Here is a 21,780-nt window from a genome sequence, read left to right on the forward strand (position 1 = left end):
GCATAAAGGAACACGTTAGCTTTTAGCATAAGGCCCGCTATTCAAAGTAGTGCACCACAGAGGTGCTAGCAAGGTGACAAAGAGCGCTTAAGAACTAAACTGTTACATAACAGAGAAACTATCAAGATTGAAAATAATGAGAATTATTGACATTTACTTCCTTACGGTTTTAACTGTCCCAGTTTAAACCCTGTTTCTGGGGTAGCTATTAAATACCATTATCTTCCATAACTACAATGTATCTCTAACTTATCCTGTAAAAAAAAAAAACACACAAATAATTATTGTTATTCAATTGCATCAGTTTTTACCTCAAAATGTCAGTTTTCATTTCACCACACCCTGCCTCCACTAACTTTTGTATTTCATCACGTCCCCTTTGTCAATCTTCACTAACAGGACAGCGCCCTTTGTCTGTTTCATTAACAGCATAAAGCAGAAGTATAACAAATGTTTACGGCCTTTGGGCCCATACACCTGCATCCCCTCAACACTCGAAAAGACTCACACAGGTGACATTCATTCTTTCAAACATGATTTTTATTTGATAATACTGAATATTTTGTCCTTCGCCTGGACTTACACAAAGCATCAAACACATGCACAGTCCTCTATTAACACAAGGTACCCATTTCTCATTTCTCTACACCTCTCCAAAAACGGTTAATCTCTCTCACTCTCACGTTACTCCAGCGCAAGAGGACCTTCTCACCTCGACATTACAGCTAAAGACATCATAGACAAAAGACAGCGAAAACACACAAAAATCATGACAGGTATAATAATAACACTGAAAAAATACAAAGTAATGCAAATGGAAAGAGTTTACTTTTAAATTATGCCTCTAATACTCCATAGATAGCTTTTTTTTGATAGCTTAAGGTGTATAAAACAGCACTGTAAACTTGGATTGATAACTTGCTTTCTATGACAGCGGTAAAGCTTTCATTAATTACTGGAAAGAGCAGGAAAGCTAACAGTAAGCATGTTAATACCTTATTACTCATGAAATAAACCATCTGCAAGAATATATTGGCAAATCATGAAACTGCTGTTGGCATTTACAATCAACAGATAGTACAAAGACACTGAAATAACATCCAACAAAGCTCTTTTTGTTTCTCTTTCACACATTAAACCTGCAAAAAGATCCCTTTTATCCCAACCTCTCAGGCGCCACTTTTTTAGTTTTTCTTCAATTTGATCTGATGACAAACATAGGAAGAATAAGTGAATGTAGATCACCAAAATCACTCAAAATAGGAGATATCTGCACCTGAGGTGGATCTGTCGGACGGGGCGAACTATGATAAATGTCACATCAGAGTGTTTAGGCTCTTGTACTTAAACCTCAAAAAAGTGCAAATCTAGTTCTAATGCAGTAAATAATAATCATCAAGTAACAATACAACTAGTATATGCATGGGTACTGTACGGCTACAAAATCGGGGTAAGAATGAAGAGGAATGAAGATGTGAAATGTAGGATATTTTTGATTGGACTGCTGGGCGGGAAGCAGGTTTTTTTAAATTTAGAGAGCTGATCTTTGCACAGCATAGACTGGTCCAGTGAGGCCTGTGAAGATCGCAGACTTAAAATCACCACAAGAAAAGATGTTTCACCTAATGAAACCAGAAAAGCCATGCTAGATGTTCTTTTAAAAGAAAACCGTGTCGTGGGTGTACCAGCAGAGAAGACGAGAGAGAAACTAATAGTGAGAGAGCGAGACAATCATTTAAAAAAAAAAAAAGGCAACTTGGAATTTGGCTTTGGAATAAAAATGGAGAATGAGGTAATAAAAGTAGAAACACGATGGGAAACAAATGATCGTCTGATTGGTGGAGAGCTGTTAAAGCGCTTTGCGGGGCAGGAAGTGCTCTGTCTCACCGAGAATTTATGTCCTCCTGACGCCAGCCTCAGGAGGAAGTTACATCATCACTTGACCAGTCTATGTCTCATGATGCCATTTTATTTGTTATTAAAGAAGTGCTGTGTCTGAGAAGAACCTCCGAAACCTCTTCAGTTCAAAATGAGCAATGCCGAGGTCGCTTTCTCTGACTGGAATGCTAACGGACAACAAATACAGAGAGAGGCTGAAGGTTGTTTTCAGACCGGCAGGTAATATTAGACACGTTAGCTTTGCCTTTTTTAATCAAAAATATGATGTTGTTATCTTGAATATCAATGGAATCGTTTACATTTATTTTCCAGACAGTGGGCAGTCAGGCCTGCCTCGTGACTAAGGGTCGTCGGCGTCCAGGAACTCCTTCTTGGGCGACGCAATGCCGCGGTACCAGGAGCAGGAGCCGTCCGCCCGCTTCACACAGGCGTAGTGGTTGGCCTGGCGTCCGTGCACCTGCTTCTCGATCATCATGTCCGTCCACAGACACTCTTCAGGAGCCGAGATCTCGCAGGGCAGAGAAGGACAGCGCACAATCTGCAGACACAGGACATTCTCAGTAAACTGTGTGCAAAGTCTGTGGAGTCATGTTAAGTCAACTTCTGGTGCGGTTGTCATTTATATTTACAGTTAGGGTGGGGTATTATTTGAAATCACAATAACAGTATAGTATATTTAAAAAGTTAAAGTATACACTATATCAAATTCTTTAATTATAATAGCTGCTATTCATCACATCACAACGCTGTGAACTTCACTTTGGATTTTTATCTGCAATTATGTTAATAAAGTTTATTTTTTAACTCAAATTGTTATTTTAGTTTTATGTAACTCTTATTATAATTTGTAACTTTCTCTATTTTTTTTTCTTTTCTGCCATAGCCCATAAATGGGTTTAAATCCAGTAGTTATCTCTCTGTATTATTTATTCAAAAGTGGCACAGTCTGCCATTCCCATGCTGCACCTTGCCTACCTAAGCCCTAGCATTTCACAGGACAACACTGCAGTAAGTAAAAGTAGGTAGTATTTAGCTGAATAAATATCATCCTCACTATCTTGACTAGCGGGTGGGTCTCAGGGAGTTAAAGCATGCATACACAGCATTCCTCCACCGCCTTACCTTGCATTCACAGCCCATCTGGTAGCGCTGGGTCAGGCCCTTCTTCTGGGTGCTGCTCAAGGAGTCCCAGGGCATGATGTAATCACACAGGGTCACATGCATGCGTCCGTTGGCCTCGGACTTGCCTGCCAAAAGAGCAAGACTTTGATCAACCATCTCAATTACAAAAAAAGTCGATCCTAACAAGATCATACAGGCATCATATAAATGCTTTAATTTGACTTAAGGTCAAACTAGTGTCAGGCAACAGGTTCCCAGGTAAAACCAATCCAATCTGTGCCTGCAGGCATCAACACAGAGAAGCCGGCGTTTCTGCTTCATGCACAAGTGGCGCCAGTCAAAACAAGAATACACTTCAACTTGAGTTTACAGATCTGCTGAGGCTGCGTTCTCCTCACTTCACCGCAATACGTCTGCAGAGCAACTCCCAACAGGTTTTCTGTCTTTGCAGCACTGACTCACGTTTCACTGGCACTTTTCCAACTGTGTTAACCCTTAAAGCTGGAAAGAGGATGAATGGTTTTAAAAGACGCCGCAGTCTGCAGAAAGTTAACGCTGTCCCACTTCCCACTGCTCAAGTCCTGCAGTCTGAGAGAGAGAGAGAGAGAGAGAGAGAGGAAACGCTGGCTTCAGCAGTTCCTCCTCTTACAACTCTCTGTAATTAGGGCCCAGTGTTTGCGGGTCCATCTGTCTGCGATGGGGAAACCAGAGCACGCATGGCACGATGCTCTATTTGCTGTACTAGGTCTCCTTCTGCTGCTTTCTGTCACAATATTAGCCAGTTCCAGTGGATAAAACATTAAGGGAATAGTTTGACATTTCTAGAAAAATGCTCATAACTCTGGTGGTGGTTGGATAAGTCGATTGATATCAAACCAAGCGATGCACTGCTGTAGACAGTACGGACAGAAGAAAAACATATTTAAGCCACCAGTTCATGTGTACTCTAGGTTTGAAATATGTTGACCACTTGACGTTATTGCCTGACAGCCCTTTTCCACGGGTCACTGCAGGCATTATCTGTACTCTCTTCGAAGCCAGTGCCAAAATCTATTTGTTTTTTGTTTGACTTTCGGTGAATCAAAAACCTACCCTTTTAAACATCTAAATCACAAAATAGATAACTGACACTGATATTGATTTTTTTTAGATGGGCCTTTAAGGTTACCGTACAAAGTTTTGCTGCCCCACAGTATCACTAGCACCTCATATAAGCCCACTTCACACGATCTAAACAATCCGTCTGGAAAAATGACATAAGTGGCTTGTACAATTTATCACACTGGAGTTTAAGGAGCCTTAAAGTTTAAGATTGCATCTGTGAAAGTAACTTTAAATAAAAGCTCATGGACACAATACATCCAGAGCACTAAAAAAATGCTCCCTTCAGGTTGTACTGTTGTAGAGTGAAGTACTTTATTTTTATCTCATGGTCCTCATCCCCTCAAGGATAAGATAAAAAGTAGTTAAATGTACATCTCTCAGGAACTCAAGCACGGCAGACAAGGTCACTCCCAGTCTCCACAGGGTTTAGTCAGCAGCTTATCATTACCCATAATTACATAAACAGTTACCCAGGTTGTCTGCTGTGAACACCTGGAGGTCTGAATTTGATTATCTGTCTGTCTTTTTATTCTTTCACTTTTCGTTTGAGGGTTGAAACTTAGCTAACAATAATAGCCCATAAGAAGTTATGAGAGCCTACACCATGGGTAGATCACATGGCATTGAAAAAAAAAAAAAAAGTTTGCCTATCATCCATCCTTACTATGGCATTTGCCACTTGATTGACGTACTGGTAAGCCGGTCTGAGTTGTATTGTGCCATACGGGTTCATGCAGTTATGAGGGGGCCTCACCTCCTCATCTGAAGCGCAAATGCGGCGCACTATTATGCGCTTATTAGTGCAATTAGTGTAAGCGTGTCACAGTTTATCCGCCGTTTAGTCCACTAGCACCCCCTGCTCACGACACAGATTGGGCAGGTAGATCATTTGGGCGTGGTCATTTTAAAAGTAGCTCCCAAGCTGAAAAAGTGTGGGCACCCCTGGCCTACACAAACAAATTTAAAAGTGTTATTTTGAATTTGACCTATTTTTGACCTTTATGCCTTCTTGCTGGGAGTTTCTGGAGCCAGAGAGATCTACAGCAAGGAGATGTTAGCTTAGCATAAAGACAATAATTGGGAAACAGCTAGTCCGGCTTCATCTAAAAGGTGACAAAAAACACTACCAATAAATAACCTTAAATAGATCACTCATTAACGTGTCATATGTTTGTTTTATCTGTACAAACGCTCATTTCTGTTTGTGTACGGATTAAAGACATCTCACCAGTGGTACCCACCTGAGATCAGGTACTCCTTCTTGCCGGCGACATCCAGGGTGACGCCACAGACAGCAGACATAGGAGCAGTGAAGATGGCATCGATGTCCTGGGTAGGACCCTTGAACATCTGCAACAACAAAAAAACAGCGAGTGGGTCAAAGGTCAGAGTGAAGGAGGCAACATCTGTTCGATACTCAGATCAGTGTCCTCTTACCTTGATCTGTTTGACCTCATACTGGATCCTCTTGATTGGGTTCCCGTAGATATCATTCCCGGTATCCACCTCGCTCTCTCCCACCACCTTCGCTCGAATCACTGTTGAAGAAACAGAGGAACGCAGCGTCAGATTACAAGTCTCGTAACATGGTACCAATAAAACAAAGGAAGCAGAACGCTGCTGTAATCAACCAGATATGAGAACAAGACGTTTTTTGGATCAATTCTTTGTTTGGTTTATAAAGAATCATATCATCCAAAACTTTTCTTTTTTACAATTTCCGAATTCCAAGATGAGGTCTTGATTTGTCTTCTAACCCAGAGATAAATGGTTTACAATTATATCCATATATATATATATATATATATATATATATATAAAAAACACAGAAGATCCACACATTCTTACTTGGGAGAAACTGACAGCAGAGCTTCCTGCTTCAAAACATGGACAGGAAACTGTCCAAGTAGCTGAATTAAGGAACAAGAGTACAACTTGAAAGCTGATAGGCAGAGAGAGAAAGTGGGCCAGAGGCATGTTTCTCACCTTGTTTAATGGCCTCTACATCAAGCTTCAACTATGCCTAGGGCATTTATTCAGAATGGAACATATGAGCAATAGAGAACCCAGAGTTGACTGCTGTTGCTCTGAGACCCTTGTGTTCAGTTTACGACTTGGAGCAGACACAAATAAAGGGGTTCATGGCTCCCAGAGTTAATAACGTCTCTCACTGTTCTCCTCATTTCTTCCTCTTCCTCCTCCTCATAGTCAGTGTTATCGTGAAGGTAGGTCTGAAGAAGGGCCTCGCCTCACACCTCTAATCACCTGATAGGCTACTTTTACCTGGTCAACACATTCTGCCTTTTTGGTCCTCGATTTAAAAAACCACACTTCCCTTCCCTTCCATTTATCCATCCATTCCCCTTCCCAATCCTACCCCCATCTTCACACACATCCATCCCCTCCATACATCCCTTTGACTCAGGGCCGGCTCTAGACAATTTACAGCCCTAGGCGAGATTTGAGTTGGCGCCCCAGCCAGAGAATCGTACAATAGAAAAGATAAAGATCAATAGAGTATCCAAGGAATACACGATAGAATGGGGGGTGGACGTCACATCCTCTAGGGGGGTCCGGAGGTATGCCCCCCCGGGAAGATTTTTTTTAACATTTTAAAGGTCACATGTCAATATCAAGCCACACTTATTGTTTTTATTTCGGCTGTGACTTTGTGTGTGTTCAGGTTGAGTTTGCCTGTTTTTGGCTGTGTATCGCTAAATAAGGAAATCACGGAGGGGCGGGGGTGGAGGGGGGGAGGGGGGAGCTGCAGTGAGCCGTTTAGTGGAGAAAGTGAATACTGCTGAATACACATACTTTACAGAGATGCTGTATGCGAAACCAATGTGAGTTTGGAAAATTGCACAGTATTTTTCTATTTTAGTATACCTCAACAATGGAATTATGATCAGTGGAAATGGCCATGACATGTGACCTTTAAAGTAAAATGCTTCAATCTGGTGCACTTTAAGCATAATTACTACTAGATCTAGGAGGTACAACTCTAAACACCCATATGAAAAAGATTGGTTTATATTTTATTAATCAAATAAGTATATGAACATAACCAATAACCTACCATAGCCAATAAAAAATAAATGTAACTTATTTTATTTTTGTTGTTCATTCATATCTTATTTGACCTATTAACATTTATTTATTCGTGCATTTTTTTTTTAAATCTCTCCACTTTAAAACAATATTTTTGGTTTACTGTCCAATAGTATACATTGAAATGATTTCAAACCTGTTTTATCCCAATAATTATAAAGGAGTGCCTTGGAAATATTTGTTTACATAAATTGTGACCAAACCGTTTGAGCCACTGAGATAACTTAGACTAAAGGGAACTATCTAAACACTCAGAGTCCTTTACCTCACTGAGCTGTAGTTATCAGCCTCTCAGTCTGACTGGAGAGGACTAGCCCTCCACATTATTGTAGAAACGTCTTCTTCTAATATCCGTTAGAGCAGCTAAAACCAGATGCTAATAACAACAGTGCCGGTACCGGTGCACCCTCCTTCTCTCCCTCATTCGCTCCCAAGCTCACTCGCACTTTGGCTGTGAGCGCCAGATAAGCCAACATCCCCCATTTTCATCACTTACAGCGCCCATCGTACAGGGCAAATGAAAAGTGTAACCGGGGTCAAAAAAGGGTGTTACATTTACTTAATTATGAATGTTGTTACATCAAGGCCGAAAATTAGGATGAGCACCAACGGTCAAAAATGTTTTTCTTCCAGCGCAGCGCCTCCCCAGATCTGGCGCCCTAGGCGAACATCTATAACGCCAGTGCTACGGTCCGGCCCTGCAAAGTTTGACCCCCTCCATCACTGTTTACCTACATGCTTCCACCCTCTCTCCCTGTCTCCTCCTAATCTCTTTTAGCTGGTGCATATTTTATGTCGGATTCTAGGTATCATCTGGGGCTCCAATTAGGATCGGACAGAAACACAGATGAGACAGAACTCCCCCACTGCGTCTCCTGGGCTTCAGTTTGTCTTCCAGACCAGCCTGACAGACGACATCCACAGATGAAGCCATATTTTCCCAAACACTTTTTCACATCTGAGTCCATGTCAACATAGATATTATATCAGATGAAGGAATTTAATTTATTATAGAAAAAGCTGAGCAACAACAACCAGCATGAGGGAAACACTGTGTTAATAAATAACTGTTTTGTATTGGAGTGTCAACAGATTTAATCAGTGGTTTGGAGACAAAAACTCCCATGATCCTAAGCTACTTCACAATGGCACCAAACCCCTTATTTTATTTTTGTTTTGGTTAAAAGAATCCTGGCAAAACATTACATATTGTTTGTTCAATATCATCACATAATTACTTTGTTGATAAAAGACTACAAACAAAGGAGGAGAAAACATATTTGTTGAGACTGTGATTAAGTGATCTGGGATCAGAAACAAGGAAGTTGGCTTTAAGCATTGATAACTTAAAACGTCTTTCATTAGTGCGTCAGAGGCACTGATCCCAGTTCCTCACAAGCAAACCTCTGCTATTGAGCTCCACTCTGATGCACACACACACACACACACACACACACACACACACACACACACCTGGTTGGCACTCTCTCCTGCATTCCTCTCAGTTTTTCCGCTCTCATTTCCTGACCTCATTCGGAGCCACAAACTAATGAGCAAAGAATCAGCAGCAGGACACAATACTGAGGGGTAATTACCCGCTGTTCACCATGGATTGCTATTATGGGAGTTTATCTGTCTACCTTTGTGTTGCAGACGTGTTTACTTTTGAGTTTTAGCCCCTGCAATAAAGCCAGAGCGGATCATCCTGTGCAGTCTAAACAGCGTGTGGCGGAGGCGGCAGACTACACAGCGTGAAGCTAAAACAGCACGAGTACCGGGAAGCCTGCAGGAGACCCAGCCCCACCACAGATTGATCCTAAAGTCATCCAATCACCAGCAGTCAATCACCAGCTATAGGACCCCCTCCATAAACCACCAAGTGACCCACATTTCCCCCACTCCCTCAACCAGGGCAATGTTTAATGACTTATACATGCGTTTCCGTCGCACTACGCAATGTTTTCCATGCATACCTCGTATAAAAACCCCACATCCTAAGTGCCCCCCCATTCAATCCCACCGCTGATGTGGTTTGTCCAGCTCCAGACGGACGTGGGCCTTCTGTTAAATCTGTCATTTAACCAGAGACAAACTGCCCATAAACGCAGTTCAACCGTCCTCATGACCTCCGAACACATCTGGGTGAAGACCTGTGCAGCAAAGAGAAAAACTCCTGATTCCTTTTGGAGTATTTCATTATCAAAGATGCTATTAGTCGACTAACCAGATTAGTAGACACACAAATAATCTGCAAATATTTGGAATATCTATTCATTATTAAAATGGTCAAAAAAGGTTTTCTTAGGTTTGGGACTGCCAATATAAGACATCATATGACATCACCTTGGAATTTGAGAAGCTGGGATGGATGTTTTCCACTAATGTTACTATTGTTTGCACCAGTTTAACCTAGAACATAACTTGCAGATAAATAAATAATGTACCAAGGTGATATGAGAGTCAGATTAGCAAGAAATAATTATTGACTTTTGTTATTGTTCTTCCTTCCTTCCAGTGTAATAAACTTTGATTAGTGTTTTAATTGAAACATTAACTTTGATTTGTAGTTGTGTTCAGGTAAAAGTCCAATACTCTTTTAGCTCTGTTCTTGGTCTCTACAAACTCCTGTGGGACATGTCTTTCTCTTAAGCTGCTAAATGCTCCAATATGTTCACCAGCTAGTCGCTAACTGTGTCTGTCTGCTGTTTAGTGCTGATCATGTGGTGTGCAGTGTTTGTTGCATTTTCACTGACATCAGCTGCCTGCTGCTACTGGAGACAATGCTAATTGAGAGCTGTATAACTGAATTAAAATGTGGGGAAGAAAACCAAAACAATGAGCTGAAATGTCCATTTTTGCAGCCTTCATTTTCCATTTCTATAAATGAGTCAGTGTGTTGTTGCATGTCCACAGTCAGTTGATTCTGCTCTTCCACAACGCCCAGTGTCTGGACATTGCAGGGCTGGGCTGCTGGGGAAGTTCCCCTTTGTGGGAAGAGCAGTTAAATGAAAAGAGGATGTTTGTCTCTGCAGTTAGTGAGTGTGTGTGATTGTGTGGTAGGTGACAATTTTAATGGCTTGTGGTTTTAAGCTACTGCATCATTTCGCATGAAAAACAGAAGGTGACACACACTCATGCTGCCAGCCCCTGCATGTACAGTATGTGTGTGAACTCAAAACAAGTGGGATCCAATTTCACCAAAACAAACACCAAATTGTCAGACCACACCAACTGGTAACAAAGTCACCACCTACACATTCTGGGCAACCAGACAACCAACTCTATTATGATTCTTTGCTCTTGGCAAGCCTGCAAAAAAACATTCCTGCTTCTAAGATCCCCCAAAACCAGTATCAACCTCAAATCCACCCTGGAACCATCGCTGGACAATGACAGTTACCCATGTGCCTTTAAAGTACATCATCCCTGCTGACAAAACTGACTCACACCACCTTTAAAAACAACATGAGCAACTAGACACAAATACACCTCTCTTAGACTTCCAGCGACTGAGTCACACCTGAAAAAAGAGATGTCAGATTGCAATAAGAAATTACTGGGATACACATCCCATTCACAAACACACACCGGTGCATGTGTGTGAATAAGGATTCTAGAGAAGGAATAAAAGATGGAACCAAAGTAGTGTGGTTTAGGAGTTTCTCATTCTCAAAGATACCATACATATTTTCACTTGGACTGTGACTTTTATTGCGTTTCCTCCTAAAACACACCCTAAACTGACAGCCAGATGTCATTTGTAGCCAGAGTATGTGTGTGTGTGTGTGAGTGAGCGTCCACAGTGCATAGTGCTGGGCCCGTAGTTGTGTGAACGAGTGTGTGTCCCTGCATTACACCGGAGCAAAAGTTGGGAAAACCCCAGCAGCATTCTTGTAATTCCTCCCAGCAACACCCCTCGCAGGAAGAACCAGGGCAGGAATGGAAATTTGGGAAAGCTCGCGGTGTGACATATTTCTGTGGTTTAGATTTAAACCCCTCCACCCATAAAAACATTTCTCTTCACATTCTCCATCCCTTGTCCTCCTCTCTGCTTTTCCCATCCTTTTCTCTTTATTTCCTCTCTTGTGCCACGTTGCCCTGCAAAAGCCAGGCGACGCTGCTCTGTCCCACAGCAGTTGAGGGGTGACGCCACCCTCCACTGCAGACCTGAGACATTATGTACAGTGATGGGCCCAGCCTGTGTTGCACTGACGTACACAAACATAGTGCTCTGCCTCTTCCACCCCGCGATAAAACAGTAAGGTCCTCTTATTGTTGGATTTGGAGCAATGAATTGAGATATTACATTAAAATCAGAAGACACATTACCATAAAAAAGTAATTATAATTCTTACAGGTGATTTTAAACTCCTTATAGTGATGTTTTAATTCATTTTTTTTTTTAAAGTGCATGTCCTCATGTGTTTTGGTCCCTTCATATCATACCTCCATGACACCTCAACAACATACATTTTGTATTACTGTGTTTCCCAAATGGCTACTTTGGTAATTGAAATGTGTAGTGTTACCATAAAAGTAATTATAATACTTGCAGGTTTTAAACTCCTTGCTGTGATGTTTTAATCCATTTTTGGAGATTTGAAAATGTTGCATTTATGTTTGTTGGCCCCTATGCATCCATGACACCTAAACAACATAATCGTTCTCTTTTTCCAAATGGCTACTTTTGTATTGTAAAAGGTGTATTGTTGTCAACATGACCACCAGACAAAACATGACAATGGGATCTTCGTGCGTTCAGTCTGGCAGTGGCCTTGAAGAGGAACCTCCACCTTAAGGCTTTCCAGAGGTTTCCATCAGCTTCACTGAGCCCGTTCAGCGGGAACCGGAGCCGGACTGAGCGGCTGCAGGCAGCTCCCGGTATCTGCGCAGGAGGCTGGTGCAACATAGGTAAACAACAACAAACAGACCACAACAGTCCCTGGTGCTGTACTCACCTACGTCGGCGTTGCAGAACGCCTGTTGCGGATGGACCGGGGCACAGCTGCACGCTTCCGCGAGCTCCTCCGCCCGCCAAAGCAACAGCAGCGCGAGCGTGCAAAGGATGCCATTAACGTTAAACGGCATTTTCATAAACGGTGATGCGACGTTTCTTCAGCCTCTCTGGTGCTACGCAGATGCGTTGCAGTGTAGCTCAAGTGGCAGTCCCCCCCCCCTCCGCTGTGTGTTGTTTACCGACAGAAACCTGGTAAACAGCCCCGGGTGGTGTGCGTGCTCAGCTCCGGCGTGACGGTGAGGTTTCGCTGTGTGCTCCGGTGTGACGGGATGGGTATTGGCTGGTGTCTGCACTGCAGCTGTCTGTCTTTCAGGGAGTGTTTTCTTTTCTAGGGTCAAGGCGGTTTTATAAAGCGCCCGGCTCCTCCCCGCAGCAGTACCGGCCGAACCGGCAGGGAGCGCTGTGTCGTTCAGCTGGAACAACTGGAGCTGCTGCTTTAAAAAAACGAATATTTAATTTATCACAAAATATACTTCAGTTTCCATATTTGACTGGCCGTATTCCCAATATTTAAGTAATAATATTTAAGTCAGAAAATGTAATAAACAATGTTTGCATATAAACAGGAATACAATTGATAGAAAAGTGTGGAACAAATCTGTCACTGCAGTCAGATGAGTTTCCTTATTATCTAGATTAAGGTTTATTGACATTTTGTCGGTACTTGATGCTAATGTTTTCTTCTACTCTAGAATGTTTTAATTCTACACTTCTAATACTGTGTGTTTTCTACACAAAGAAAGATGTTCCCCTTAAACTTCTTACATTTGTAAATAATCAGAACAAAATGCGATTATATATAATAATATACATCAGCAGGTTTGGGTAGTCACAGATTACAGGATATATTTAGATTCCAAAAGTAAGTAACTATAATCAGCCTAGGTTATATTGGAAAACATGTCAAGTAGATATCTACATTGTGAAAGATTATTATATTTCATCATTAAAAAATGGGGCAATTTAAAAAACAATTTCATGACATCAATGCTATAAAATTTTGTTTTCAGATTACGTTAAAAGATTTGTAATCAAATTAATTTAGATACTGTAGCGGCCAACATCATATAGACATAAAACAGATAATGAACTTAAAATAATACAGCACTAGTTAGCAGATCTTACGCAGGGCAATGATCCAGGTCCAGACAAGATTCTCCGTTGTGCATTTATTATGATCCAATATCATTGACAATGAACGGGTTTCCTATGGTTGGTTCCTTTAAGCCTTTCCTATGGCTTCCTTCCTTGTGGCTTGAAACACCCTGCTTTCATTTCTTGTGGTTGGAAAACCCTGTGGCTCGAAAACACCCTGGTAAAAAAAACCGTTTGCCTACTAGTGCTCTGGCTCCCACCACCCACCTGTCTCCAATATATACAATTACACCAGGTGCTCTAATCACCCAGTGCCCAAAACATGCCATCAAAATAAAAGCATAGAAACTACTTTAACTTATGACACTAAGAATACATATAAATAAATGATAATAATAATAAACACTATAAACAGCAAGAACATAAATGTTAAACTATTAAATAATATAAAGAGATATATAGCTCCAACAGATACCTATTGCAAGAAGTGTAATTTAATTTATAATGAGTATCAACATACCTCACAAAATCCTTACACCATATTGTCAGGGTTTTGTTGAGCCGACATAAAAACACACAGAACGCTGTATTTCAAATTATTGTGTGGTTTTATTACATTTTGTTCTGAGGATCGTGGCACAAAGCGACATGTCTGACTGGTAAACCATTTTAATCCTGCAAACATGTCACGCCTCTACCTCTATTCTGTCAGAAGATGGCAGTGTCCTCCCCTTTTATCACACAAAACCTATTTTCAGAGTCTTAATCAATGCATAGAAGTATTTATGTGGTTTCATAGTACAGCACAATTTGATTTAAAGACAATAAATCCAGCAGTGTTGTTGCTCCTGCCGCTTTGAAGAAGGCACAGATTGTAAGAAACGTTGAGCCACAAGACGCAAACAACTACAGATGAGACATGAAGGACAAACTAACAGTTCTAATGTGACTGAGAGGAAATCATTTGGTTTCTCAACAGGAGTACACAGTGCCCCTAGCATCTGTCTATTGTAAGAAATCATTTGAAAAAAAGATAAAGAAACTGTTTAAAAAGTGGCATGGTTGTTCATAAACATCCCACCAATAAGCACCAATGTGATGATTTATGGAAATTAGCACTTCATTTTTACTAATAATTGTGAAATGAATTCATAAACACATGTGTAATCATTCATTTGTAGTGAGTAGATGATGCTAATCTAAGCCTCAGAGGCCTTTGTTGAAGTACACATGTTTAACAGCTTGTCCGTATTGAGACACAATGGAGTCTCTCAGCTCGGGCTCCAGCTTCGACACGGCCATAGAACTGAGAGAGACAGATAGACGGAGATTTTAGGAAAGCAGGGGCCAAAGGAGAAAGAAAAAGAAGAGAAACATGATGTTCAATTAAACAAGCTGATGCTGGTTCATGATTACAATGTGTTTAAAGGGCATACTTTATATTTGTTGTCTTGTTTTTATTTACTGCTGCTGTTACATAGATGGATGGATGGATAAGTATTACTTATCTGCAATTACGTTTTCTACAACCCTTCATTATATTTCCTAATTTAGATTTGCCTACCAAATTCTTTCACCCCAATATCTCATTTTCCAAATATGCACTTCATGTGTCAGTACATATTTAGAAAAGGCGTCAGTGGTCAAGTTGCAATGTGGGTATTGTAGGACCAAGTTTTGACAAGGAAGGATTAGTGGAATATAAAAAAGGAATTTATCTCTGGTCCTGCTTCATCAATTTCTACATCTTTCAAAAACAGTTTACGTGAGTCTGAGAACATTTAAGGAGCTCAGTCCTCAATCAACACCGTCTTTAAGCTACTGTCAGTCAGCAGGTGAGAGGAAATGTTTTTTTTACCATCTTTGAGGGAACAGCGAGCAGGCGGCAGGCACCATGAAGACCAAACTGTAGATGAAAGAGTGAAAAAAATGTACTATTTGCAACGACGGAAACAATAGATTATTATCCAAGTTGTGGAAATGCATCAAACTTCCGTGACGCTGAACCCCTCTCTACTTACAACGCCCCCACCAACATCACTTGAATTGGTCCGTGGAGATACGTGATTCTCTGTGAAGAGACAGACAGAGGTTTGATCAAACCTTCAATAATAATGTAGAGACTAGGCCACAAATATACTCTTTGCTACAGTAATTCCTAGATTATTTTTCGAATATGTGATGTCAATAATCACTATGTAAAGCAGCTCTTTGTCTTGGATTACTGTATATCAATGTACTGTTTTTATGCGTGTGATAGTCGGTTTTTTCACTAAAATAACAAATGACAGACCTACAAAAATGAGGACTGATGCCCACTTTAGCCGTATGAAGGTTAGGGTTAGGTCAATATAGTCAAAGTCAAATATATGTATTACTGTATATCCAAATAGATATAAATAAAAAGGTCTAACCTGCATGAACTTATATTTTTCCATCCTTTGCATGATGATGGGGAGGATGACTGAGAGCAAAGAAGAAGAAAGGGTTAACTTGAAGAACTAAATACAATATTCATAGCATTTTAAGAGGAGACGTCTTTGCGTACTCATTCCTGGTGCCGCCATGGTGATCCGGGAGAAGACCACCTGGGTGATGCCTTTTACTGCGGCTTTCTGCAGGGACATGAAACAAGATTCAAAAGGCACTTCACAAGGAGTTTATTTATAGAAAATAAAGATCAAAAAAGCTTTCCGTTAGCCTTCATTAAGTGTCTTAAAGTGCGTCCAGAATGCTGACCTTAGAGTGACCCAGTTTGTTGCCATTTTCATCTGTGACAGCAATGCCATTCAGAATTTCCCTGAAAGCAAAGTAGAGACAAAATAGTGATGACGTAAAACTCAATCAGTCATCCACGCTAGTTGTAGACAATCTGCTAAGTGGCCAATATTTTGTCTTGACTTCAGGGTGAACCTTAAGTGTTTAAAACCAAGCTAAAAGACTCATTTTAAACAGGAAATACAACATTAAAGTAAAAGGAGCATTAGCTAAATCTTCACAAGGCCAATTATTGGAAGATTGCTGCAGAAAGTACACACAACAACATTTCATAAAGACGCTTTCAGTCAGCGGGAAACCTCTGTGACATTTCAAGGTGATCTATTCAAGGTTAATGTATTGTTATTCTACACAGGGTCGCAAAACAAAATGCAAGTTGTACTCTAGTAATGGAGAAGCCGACAACCAAAACAAATCTATATTGACATCTAACCTTGTTTTACTATTTCTACATTATTATTATTATTATAATTTGGCCTCCACAAAAACATGATTAGGGTCTTAATACATTGGAAAACTAAAACCTACTCTGCATGGAACAAGAACATCTTTAAGGTTCTAGCACAGAGAATGTGACAAAGCTTCTCACAGTTTCTGATCCAAGAAAAGTACACCAATAAAATGTGCCCAGAACAGTACAACAATACCTCTGCATGTATTTTTAAGGAGTTGAGGCAGTAACACAGCAGGACTTACTGTTGCCTCATCATAGGAACGTTAACACAGTTGGCTGAAGCCACCGCGACAAAAGGAACCCAGCGAGCCACGAGGGGAGGGGCTTTCTGCAAAGTGAAGAGGAAAAGGTGTTTTAAGTTCATTCAGCTTTTTACTTTACCTCACATAGCACTGAAACACAGTCGGAGAGGAAGGGAACAGAAAGTAAAGACTATCAATAATAATAATAATAATAGCTAATAATAGATTTATAGAGCGCCTTTCAAGAAACCCAAGGACGCTTGACAATAGGAAGAGGGGCTGTGGGGGGGGGGGGGACAATAAGGAAAACAGTCACACAACAGGGATGAGAAAATAAGAGAGAGAGAAAAAACAAAGAGTTTTCAGATATGTATTAACAGAAAAAAAGCAAGCTTTTCCCAGAGTTTTCAAACTCATCTCATGCTTGCGTGTTTTGTTGCAATTCTTTGGCTGCGGTCTGGGCCCATACAGTACTTATCAGGCGTCTCAGATTATTATTATTATTATTATTATTATTATTATTATTATTATTATTATTACTATTTTGTGTGCAGGTGTAGAGACCAATTCTGTCTCTGCAGAAGCCAATGTCCACTCAACATTCAATTCATTTATTTGGGGGGGGGGGGAATTCAGCTGTGCCACGGTGATGACTCAACAATTTTGGAAATCACAAAGCAAAATGTGTCCCCATTAATGCACATGAAGAGGGTTCCCTTAGTGGGAACACCTTTATTTTGACAATGAAGGACATCCCAAATAATATTAGCACATTGTTGCAGCGCATTTCCCAGCAAAGACATTACAAATGTACATAAAGCGTCAATATTCTGAGTAAATTCTGTAAAGCATTGTTTGCAAAGTGCATTTCTCCTTTTGAAGAATTTTGTGATAAACATAAAGTTAACCTTGATCAGGAACATAGTGTTGAATGAATAAACGTTCTTTGTGTGATTGTACCTTTGTGTAGAGATTGAGTCCGACTGCGGTTGCTAACGCGGTACTGGTTGCTGTGAAGTAGGCTACTCCAATCTGCCTGAGAGAGACGATAAAAGTATTTTAAACACACGGAAGATGACATTGCTGGCTTCATCTGTCTTTTAAAAGTGATGTCAATGTAGTTTTATGGTAATAATTTATCATGAACCTTTTTTTTTTTTTTTTTTTTAAAGGGTAATAAAACTACATTGACATTCCATGGTGTGTTATTCCTAAGCTTTACAAATACAGCCAGACGACTTTTTAGTGCTGAACGATAATCATTTTAAATTAAGATTTTGTATTGAATGATTGTTTTATTTAGTAAGATGCTGTGTAAAAAAGGGAGACGATGACCTGCTCGCTGCTCATCCCTTAATTATTTCCTTGGTCAACAATAGATGCATTTACTGTCTCATTGTGCTGCTGTTGCCTCTACGTGAATGTGACCGTATCAAATTCAGACAGGACATTAAACTTATTTCAACAAAGTAAGATTAGTGATGTGGATTTAAAATAAAAGTATCTTGGGAATTATTCAGACTTGAGACTTACATGTTACATTGCCTTACAAATTGAGAAAACACAGGACAGCAGGGTTATGGTTTAAAATGTATAAAAGTTTACGATTCATTCTTACTTGGGAGTGATGGGGGAGGCCGCGTTACGGTTGGTGTAGTTGACCAGAGCGTTGAAGGACTGATTCACCCACTGCCAGAACACCACAGCAGGAACTGTCCTAGAAAACAGACGGTTAACCATGAAACCTCAAAATCTTCCCTCTGTGAAAATATTGCAATGCAGTGAAATGCAGCTCGCCCTGTTACCTGTAGAACTGCAGCATGAAGCCGGTGATGGCCATGCCTCCAGGGACCTGGAAGGACATGCGGCCGATGAGGTTCATGCGGTCTCCGGTGTCGGGGTGGAAGGCCGAGTCGTACAGCTTCTTGGCGTAGTGGAGCTGCTCCTCTGTGGTGCCGGGGGGGACAGATCCCGCCCTACAGAGCAGCACATACACACATAATCAACCAAACAACACCTTTTCATACCATGAACTGCATGCAGAGAATATCATTTTTCATGTTGAAACTCTCAGATGACAGTTAACATGCAGGGAATGAGGAAATATATCAAAAGGGAAAATCCATCTAAAAGTTGGTGTTGACTTATTGTGTGTTATGTTACACCTGGTTTAAAATGATTTCATTTAATATAAAAATCTGTATAGGAGTTAAAGATGTTTTGGAACTAAAGGCCTACATAGTTTACCCAAGTAGCTTTGGATACTGTAAATCGGATATGCATACATTAAGACACAGATTTTAATGTTTCAAATGATTGGAAAGCCAGACACAAATGATAATTTAGGTTGTTTATTAGATCAAACTGCTGAATTACAATGCAATAAGTGGCTGTTGATCATCATACTATGAACAATTACTCTCTGTGTGACATGACTTTTCAAAAATGTGTGCAGTAGTACTTTTAAAATATCTATCCAAATGTTATAATTGTTTTACTTTTACCAAATGTATCTGACTTTATTGTTATTCTAATAGGTAGTGGTGTAAGTACTACTCCCTAAACACTTTATATGTATTAGTAATACAAGAAAAACAACAACATTACAATAAATACATAGAGTAATACAGTATTACTCTATGTATTTATTGTAATGTTTTAGTTTTTCTTTTGCCATCTGGTGCACAAACATTTCCTTTGGAATAATAAGGTTTTATCTTATCTCCCAGATAACATTCGGTCTGAGTGTTTATCTTCTTACCTGCAGCTATCCACTAAAGCTTTGGCCTCATCCAGGCGTGAATCAGGTAAGGTCACAGTTCTCCAGTCTGTGATGTTGAAGAAGTGATTCAATCGACCCATAAACGTGGACTGGTCCCATCGCGGTGCGTCAATGTCGAATGAGCTCGAAGCCATTGTGGGGGTTAAAAAGCAGGCTTGACTTACTGCATGAAAAAGTTCAAATCTTTGAAAGGCCCTTGTTTACTCTGCAGGACGTTACTCAGCTGTCGAAACCTGCAGGAAAGAGGACAGTCATGATAAATAAAATATGCTGATCTATAGTACTGGCGCGTAACTATAGTAGAACATACATTGATACATAGGTAATGACTGAATTACATGCATTTCTCTTGTCCGTTTAAAACGGGTTCATGTTTGTTTTCAAACCAGACAGACCTGGTTTGAGCTGATTCTTTGCTCAGTGGGTCAGTGAGGACAGGCTAGTTTACCTTTAAACTCACATTCCAACAAGGTTTACCAAGACTGCAGGTCAATAATCAATAAGTTGATCAAAAGAAGCCAAACATTTGCTGGTTACAGTCTTTACAGTTTTTCAAATGAGGGGACTTGCAGCTTTTCTTCATCTTATGATAGTCAATGAAGTATCAAAAAACGAAATCACTTTTAAAGAAAATGTGACTCAAAACCCACCGTTTTCTTCTTCTTTTTTTACATTTGTAGACTTAACTATTCGTTGAGAAACAGAGCAATTGATCAAACTGTAAGGATATGCATTACATGCAGGCCTAAGGTACCCATGTTGGTTTTAAACCTCAACAACCTTGTGAAAATGGTGTTTGAGATACTGTATGTATCATACTGAAGTGTATTTTTCTTGCTCTACCCTCCTAAGATGTTGGATTGCCAGCAGGTGCCCTTGGGTTTAAACTCAACCCCAAACAAACACCAACTCTTGTTTCTCCCTAAAAAAATCTCCAGGGCCAAACTTCCACTAGAAATGATTGACCACCTCCTGGTAAATGTTTCCACAGGTTCTCGTATTTGGTTTTTGCAGTGGCAGCATTACACTTTTAATACACAACCAGAGGAACCAGAACCTGCTGACTTCAGCTCGAACGATCCCACTGTGCATCTTCACCATTAGATACGCAATTATTAAACATAGGTATTCAGTGAAATCTCACAATGGAAACCAGCCTTGTGTGGTTTATCAGTGTTCTTTGGAGGCTCAGTCTGGTTCAAACTGGATTGTTTCGGCAGCCGTTTGTTGCATGTAGGATAAAGGCATGCAGAACCTTGCAGGCAACACTGAACATGAGACACATGTCAACGTGTCCATACATACAACCAGGAAAATAAAGAACATATGAGGCCTACACCTACATGTTATTTTTATCCGTTCACTAAATCTGAAATGTCCCAGAGCCGAAAACCAGCCTTAGGTATATGTCTTTTGGAAGCTGCATTGCACAGAACTTCTTTATATAAAGAAATAAACAGGGCTCGGTGCATGCGGCATGTCATGACGTTAAGTTGACCTGAATCTTGAGAAACTTGATCTACAGGCCGTAGCATAGCAAGGAACACCTGAACGCATCTGGATAACTAACACAACTTACACATTGATGACAGCTGTTTCAGGCTTGTGTGTGCATAACATGTGTAATTAATCACTGAGTTCCACTCAAATAAGACATAAGCTCGACGTATACAGATTGTTTAGTGTAGTAGTGTGTCTACACTATCAAAGCAGTTAAAACGAATGAGTAAAAACATGTCAGTCCGAGCTCAAAGTGATGCAACTCGTAACTCGAGATACCAGCTGACTTCTGCAGCTAGGCAGATAAAGATAAACTAACGAGACACGTGCATCGACACACAGGCTGTATTCTTGCAAGACAAGAACATGGAAAACCTACCTTTGGGAGATTTCTCCTCACCCTCTACAGCCCTACAGAGCAACCTGTCAAGTAATCAAATGTGCTCGTGTGGCATAGTAAAGACACGTGGCATGCCTTCGTCCAATCACGGGCTGGGGCAGCTCCCGAGTTTACGGCCAACCAAACTGTTATGCTAATTAGCTAGGTAGCTTATTAGCTCTTTGGCAATATAGATACTTAATCGTCTAAAATAGAAATGAGACACATTTTACACAGCAACTTATTTGAACGTCTGTTGAAAAGGCCGTCCACATAATTAAACATGTGCATTAATTATTG

At 40.4% G+C, this 21,780-nt stretch overlaps 2 protein-coding genes across 2 annotated transcripts; both read right to left on the minus strand.

Moving 5' to 3' along the window:
• Positions 1-522: 522 nt before the first annotated feature.
• timp2a (TIMP metallopeptidase inhibitor 2a) lies at positions 523-13,640 on the minus strand. The gene is made up of 6 exons (XM_079659328.1): positions 13,376-13,640; positions 12,192-12,681; positions 5,563-5,663; positions 5,367-5,475; positions 3,022-3,146; positions 523-2,437 (listed from the first exon to the last, which is right to left on the minus strand). Exons 2-6 carry the CDS (start codon positions 12,325-12,327, stop codon positions 2,240-2,242), a joined length of 669 nt encoding a protein of 222 aa, XP_079515454.1. The 5' UTR covers positions 12,328-12,681; positions 13,376-13,640; the 3' UTR covers positions 523-2,239.
• Positions 13,641-13,934: 294 nt separating this feature from the next.
• On the minus strand, positions 13,935-21,748 carry sfxn2 (sideroflexin 2). Its single transcript, XM_079659327.1, has 12 exons — positions 21,481-21,748; positions 19,581-19,834; positions 18,625-18,795; positions 18,438-18,536; positions 17,780-17,855; positions 16,820-16,905; positions 16,085-16,145; positions 15,894-15,960; positions 15,760-15,809; positions 15,367-15,416; positions 15,204-15,251; positions 13,935-14,651 (listed from the first exon to the last, which is right to left on the minus strand). The coding sequence occupies exons 2-12, from the start codon at positions 19,733-19,735 to the stop codon at positions 14,552-14,554; spliced, it is 963 nt and encodes a 320-aa protein (XP_079515453.1). The 5' UTR covers positions 19,736-19,834; positions 21,481-21,748; the 3' UTR covers positions 13,935-14,551.
• Positions 21,749-21,780: the final 32 nt, after the last annotated feature.

This window comes from Notothenia rossii (genome assembly GCF_949606895.1).
Source record: "Notothenia rossii genome assembly, chromosome: 11".
NCBI classification, from domain to species: Eukaryota; Metazoa; Chordata; class Actinopteri; order Perciformes; family Nototheniidae; genus Notothenia; species Notothenia rossii.

What these genes read in the sequence shown, in the direction of transcription:
- timp2a (XM_079659328.1), bottom strand. Translation starts at nt 12,327, where the DNA reads ATGAAAATGCCGTTTAACGTTAATGGCATCCTTTGCACGCTCGCGCTG. An exon ending in GAAGGAGTACCTGATCTCAG is followed by an intron (nt 3,147 to 5,366) that starts GTGGGTACCACT and finishes CTCTTTTGGCAG; the next exon opens with GCAAGTCCGAGGCCAACGGA. An exon ending in AGATGGGCTGTGAATGCAAG is followed by an intron (nt 2,438 to 3,021) that starts GTAAGGCGGTGG and finishes CTGTGTCTGCAG; the next exon opens with ATTGTGCGCTGTCCTTCTCT.
- sfxn2 (XM_079659327.1), bottom strand. Translation starts at nt 19,735, where the DNA reads ATGGCTTCGAGCTCATTCGACATTGACGCACCGCGATGGGACCAGTCC. An exon ending in CATGGCGGCACCAGGAATGA is followed by an intron (nt 15,810 to 15,893) that starts GTACGCAAAGAC and finishes CTTTGCTCTCAG; the next exon opens with TCATCCTCCCCATCATCATG. An exon ending in GTGATGTTGGTGGGGGCGTT is followed by an intron (nt 15,252 to 15,366) that starts GTAAGTAGAGAG and finishes TTTCATCTACAG; the next exon opens with TTTGGTCTTCATGGTGCCTG.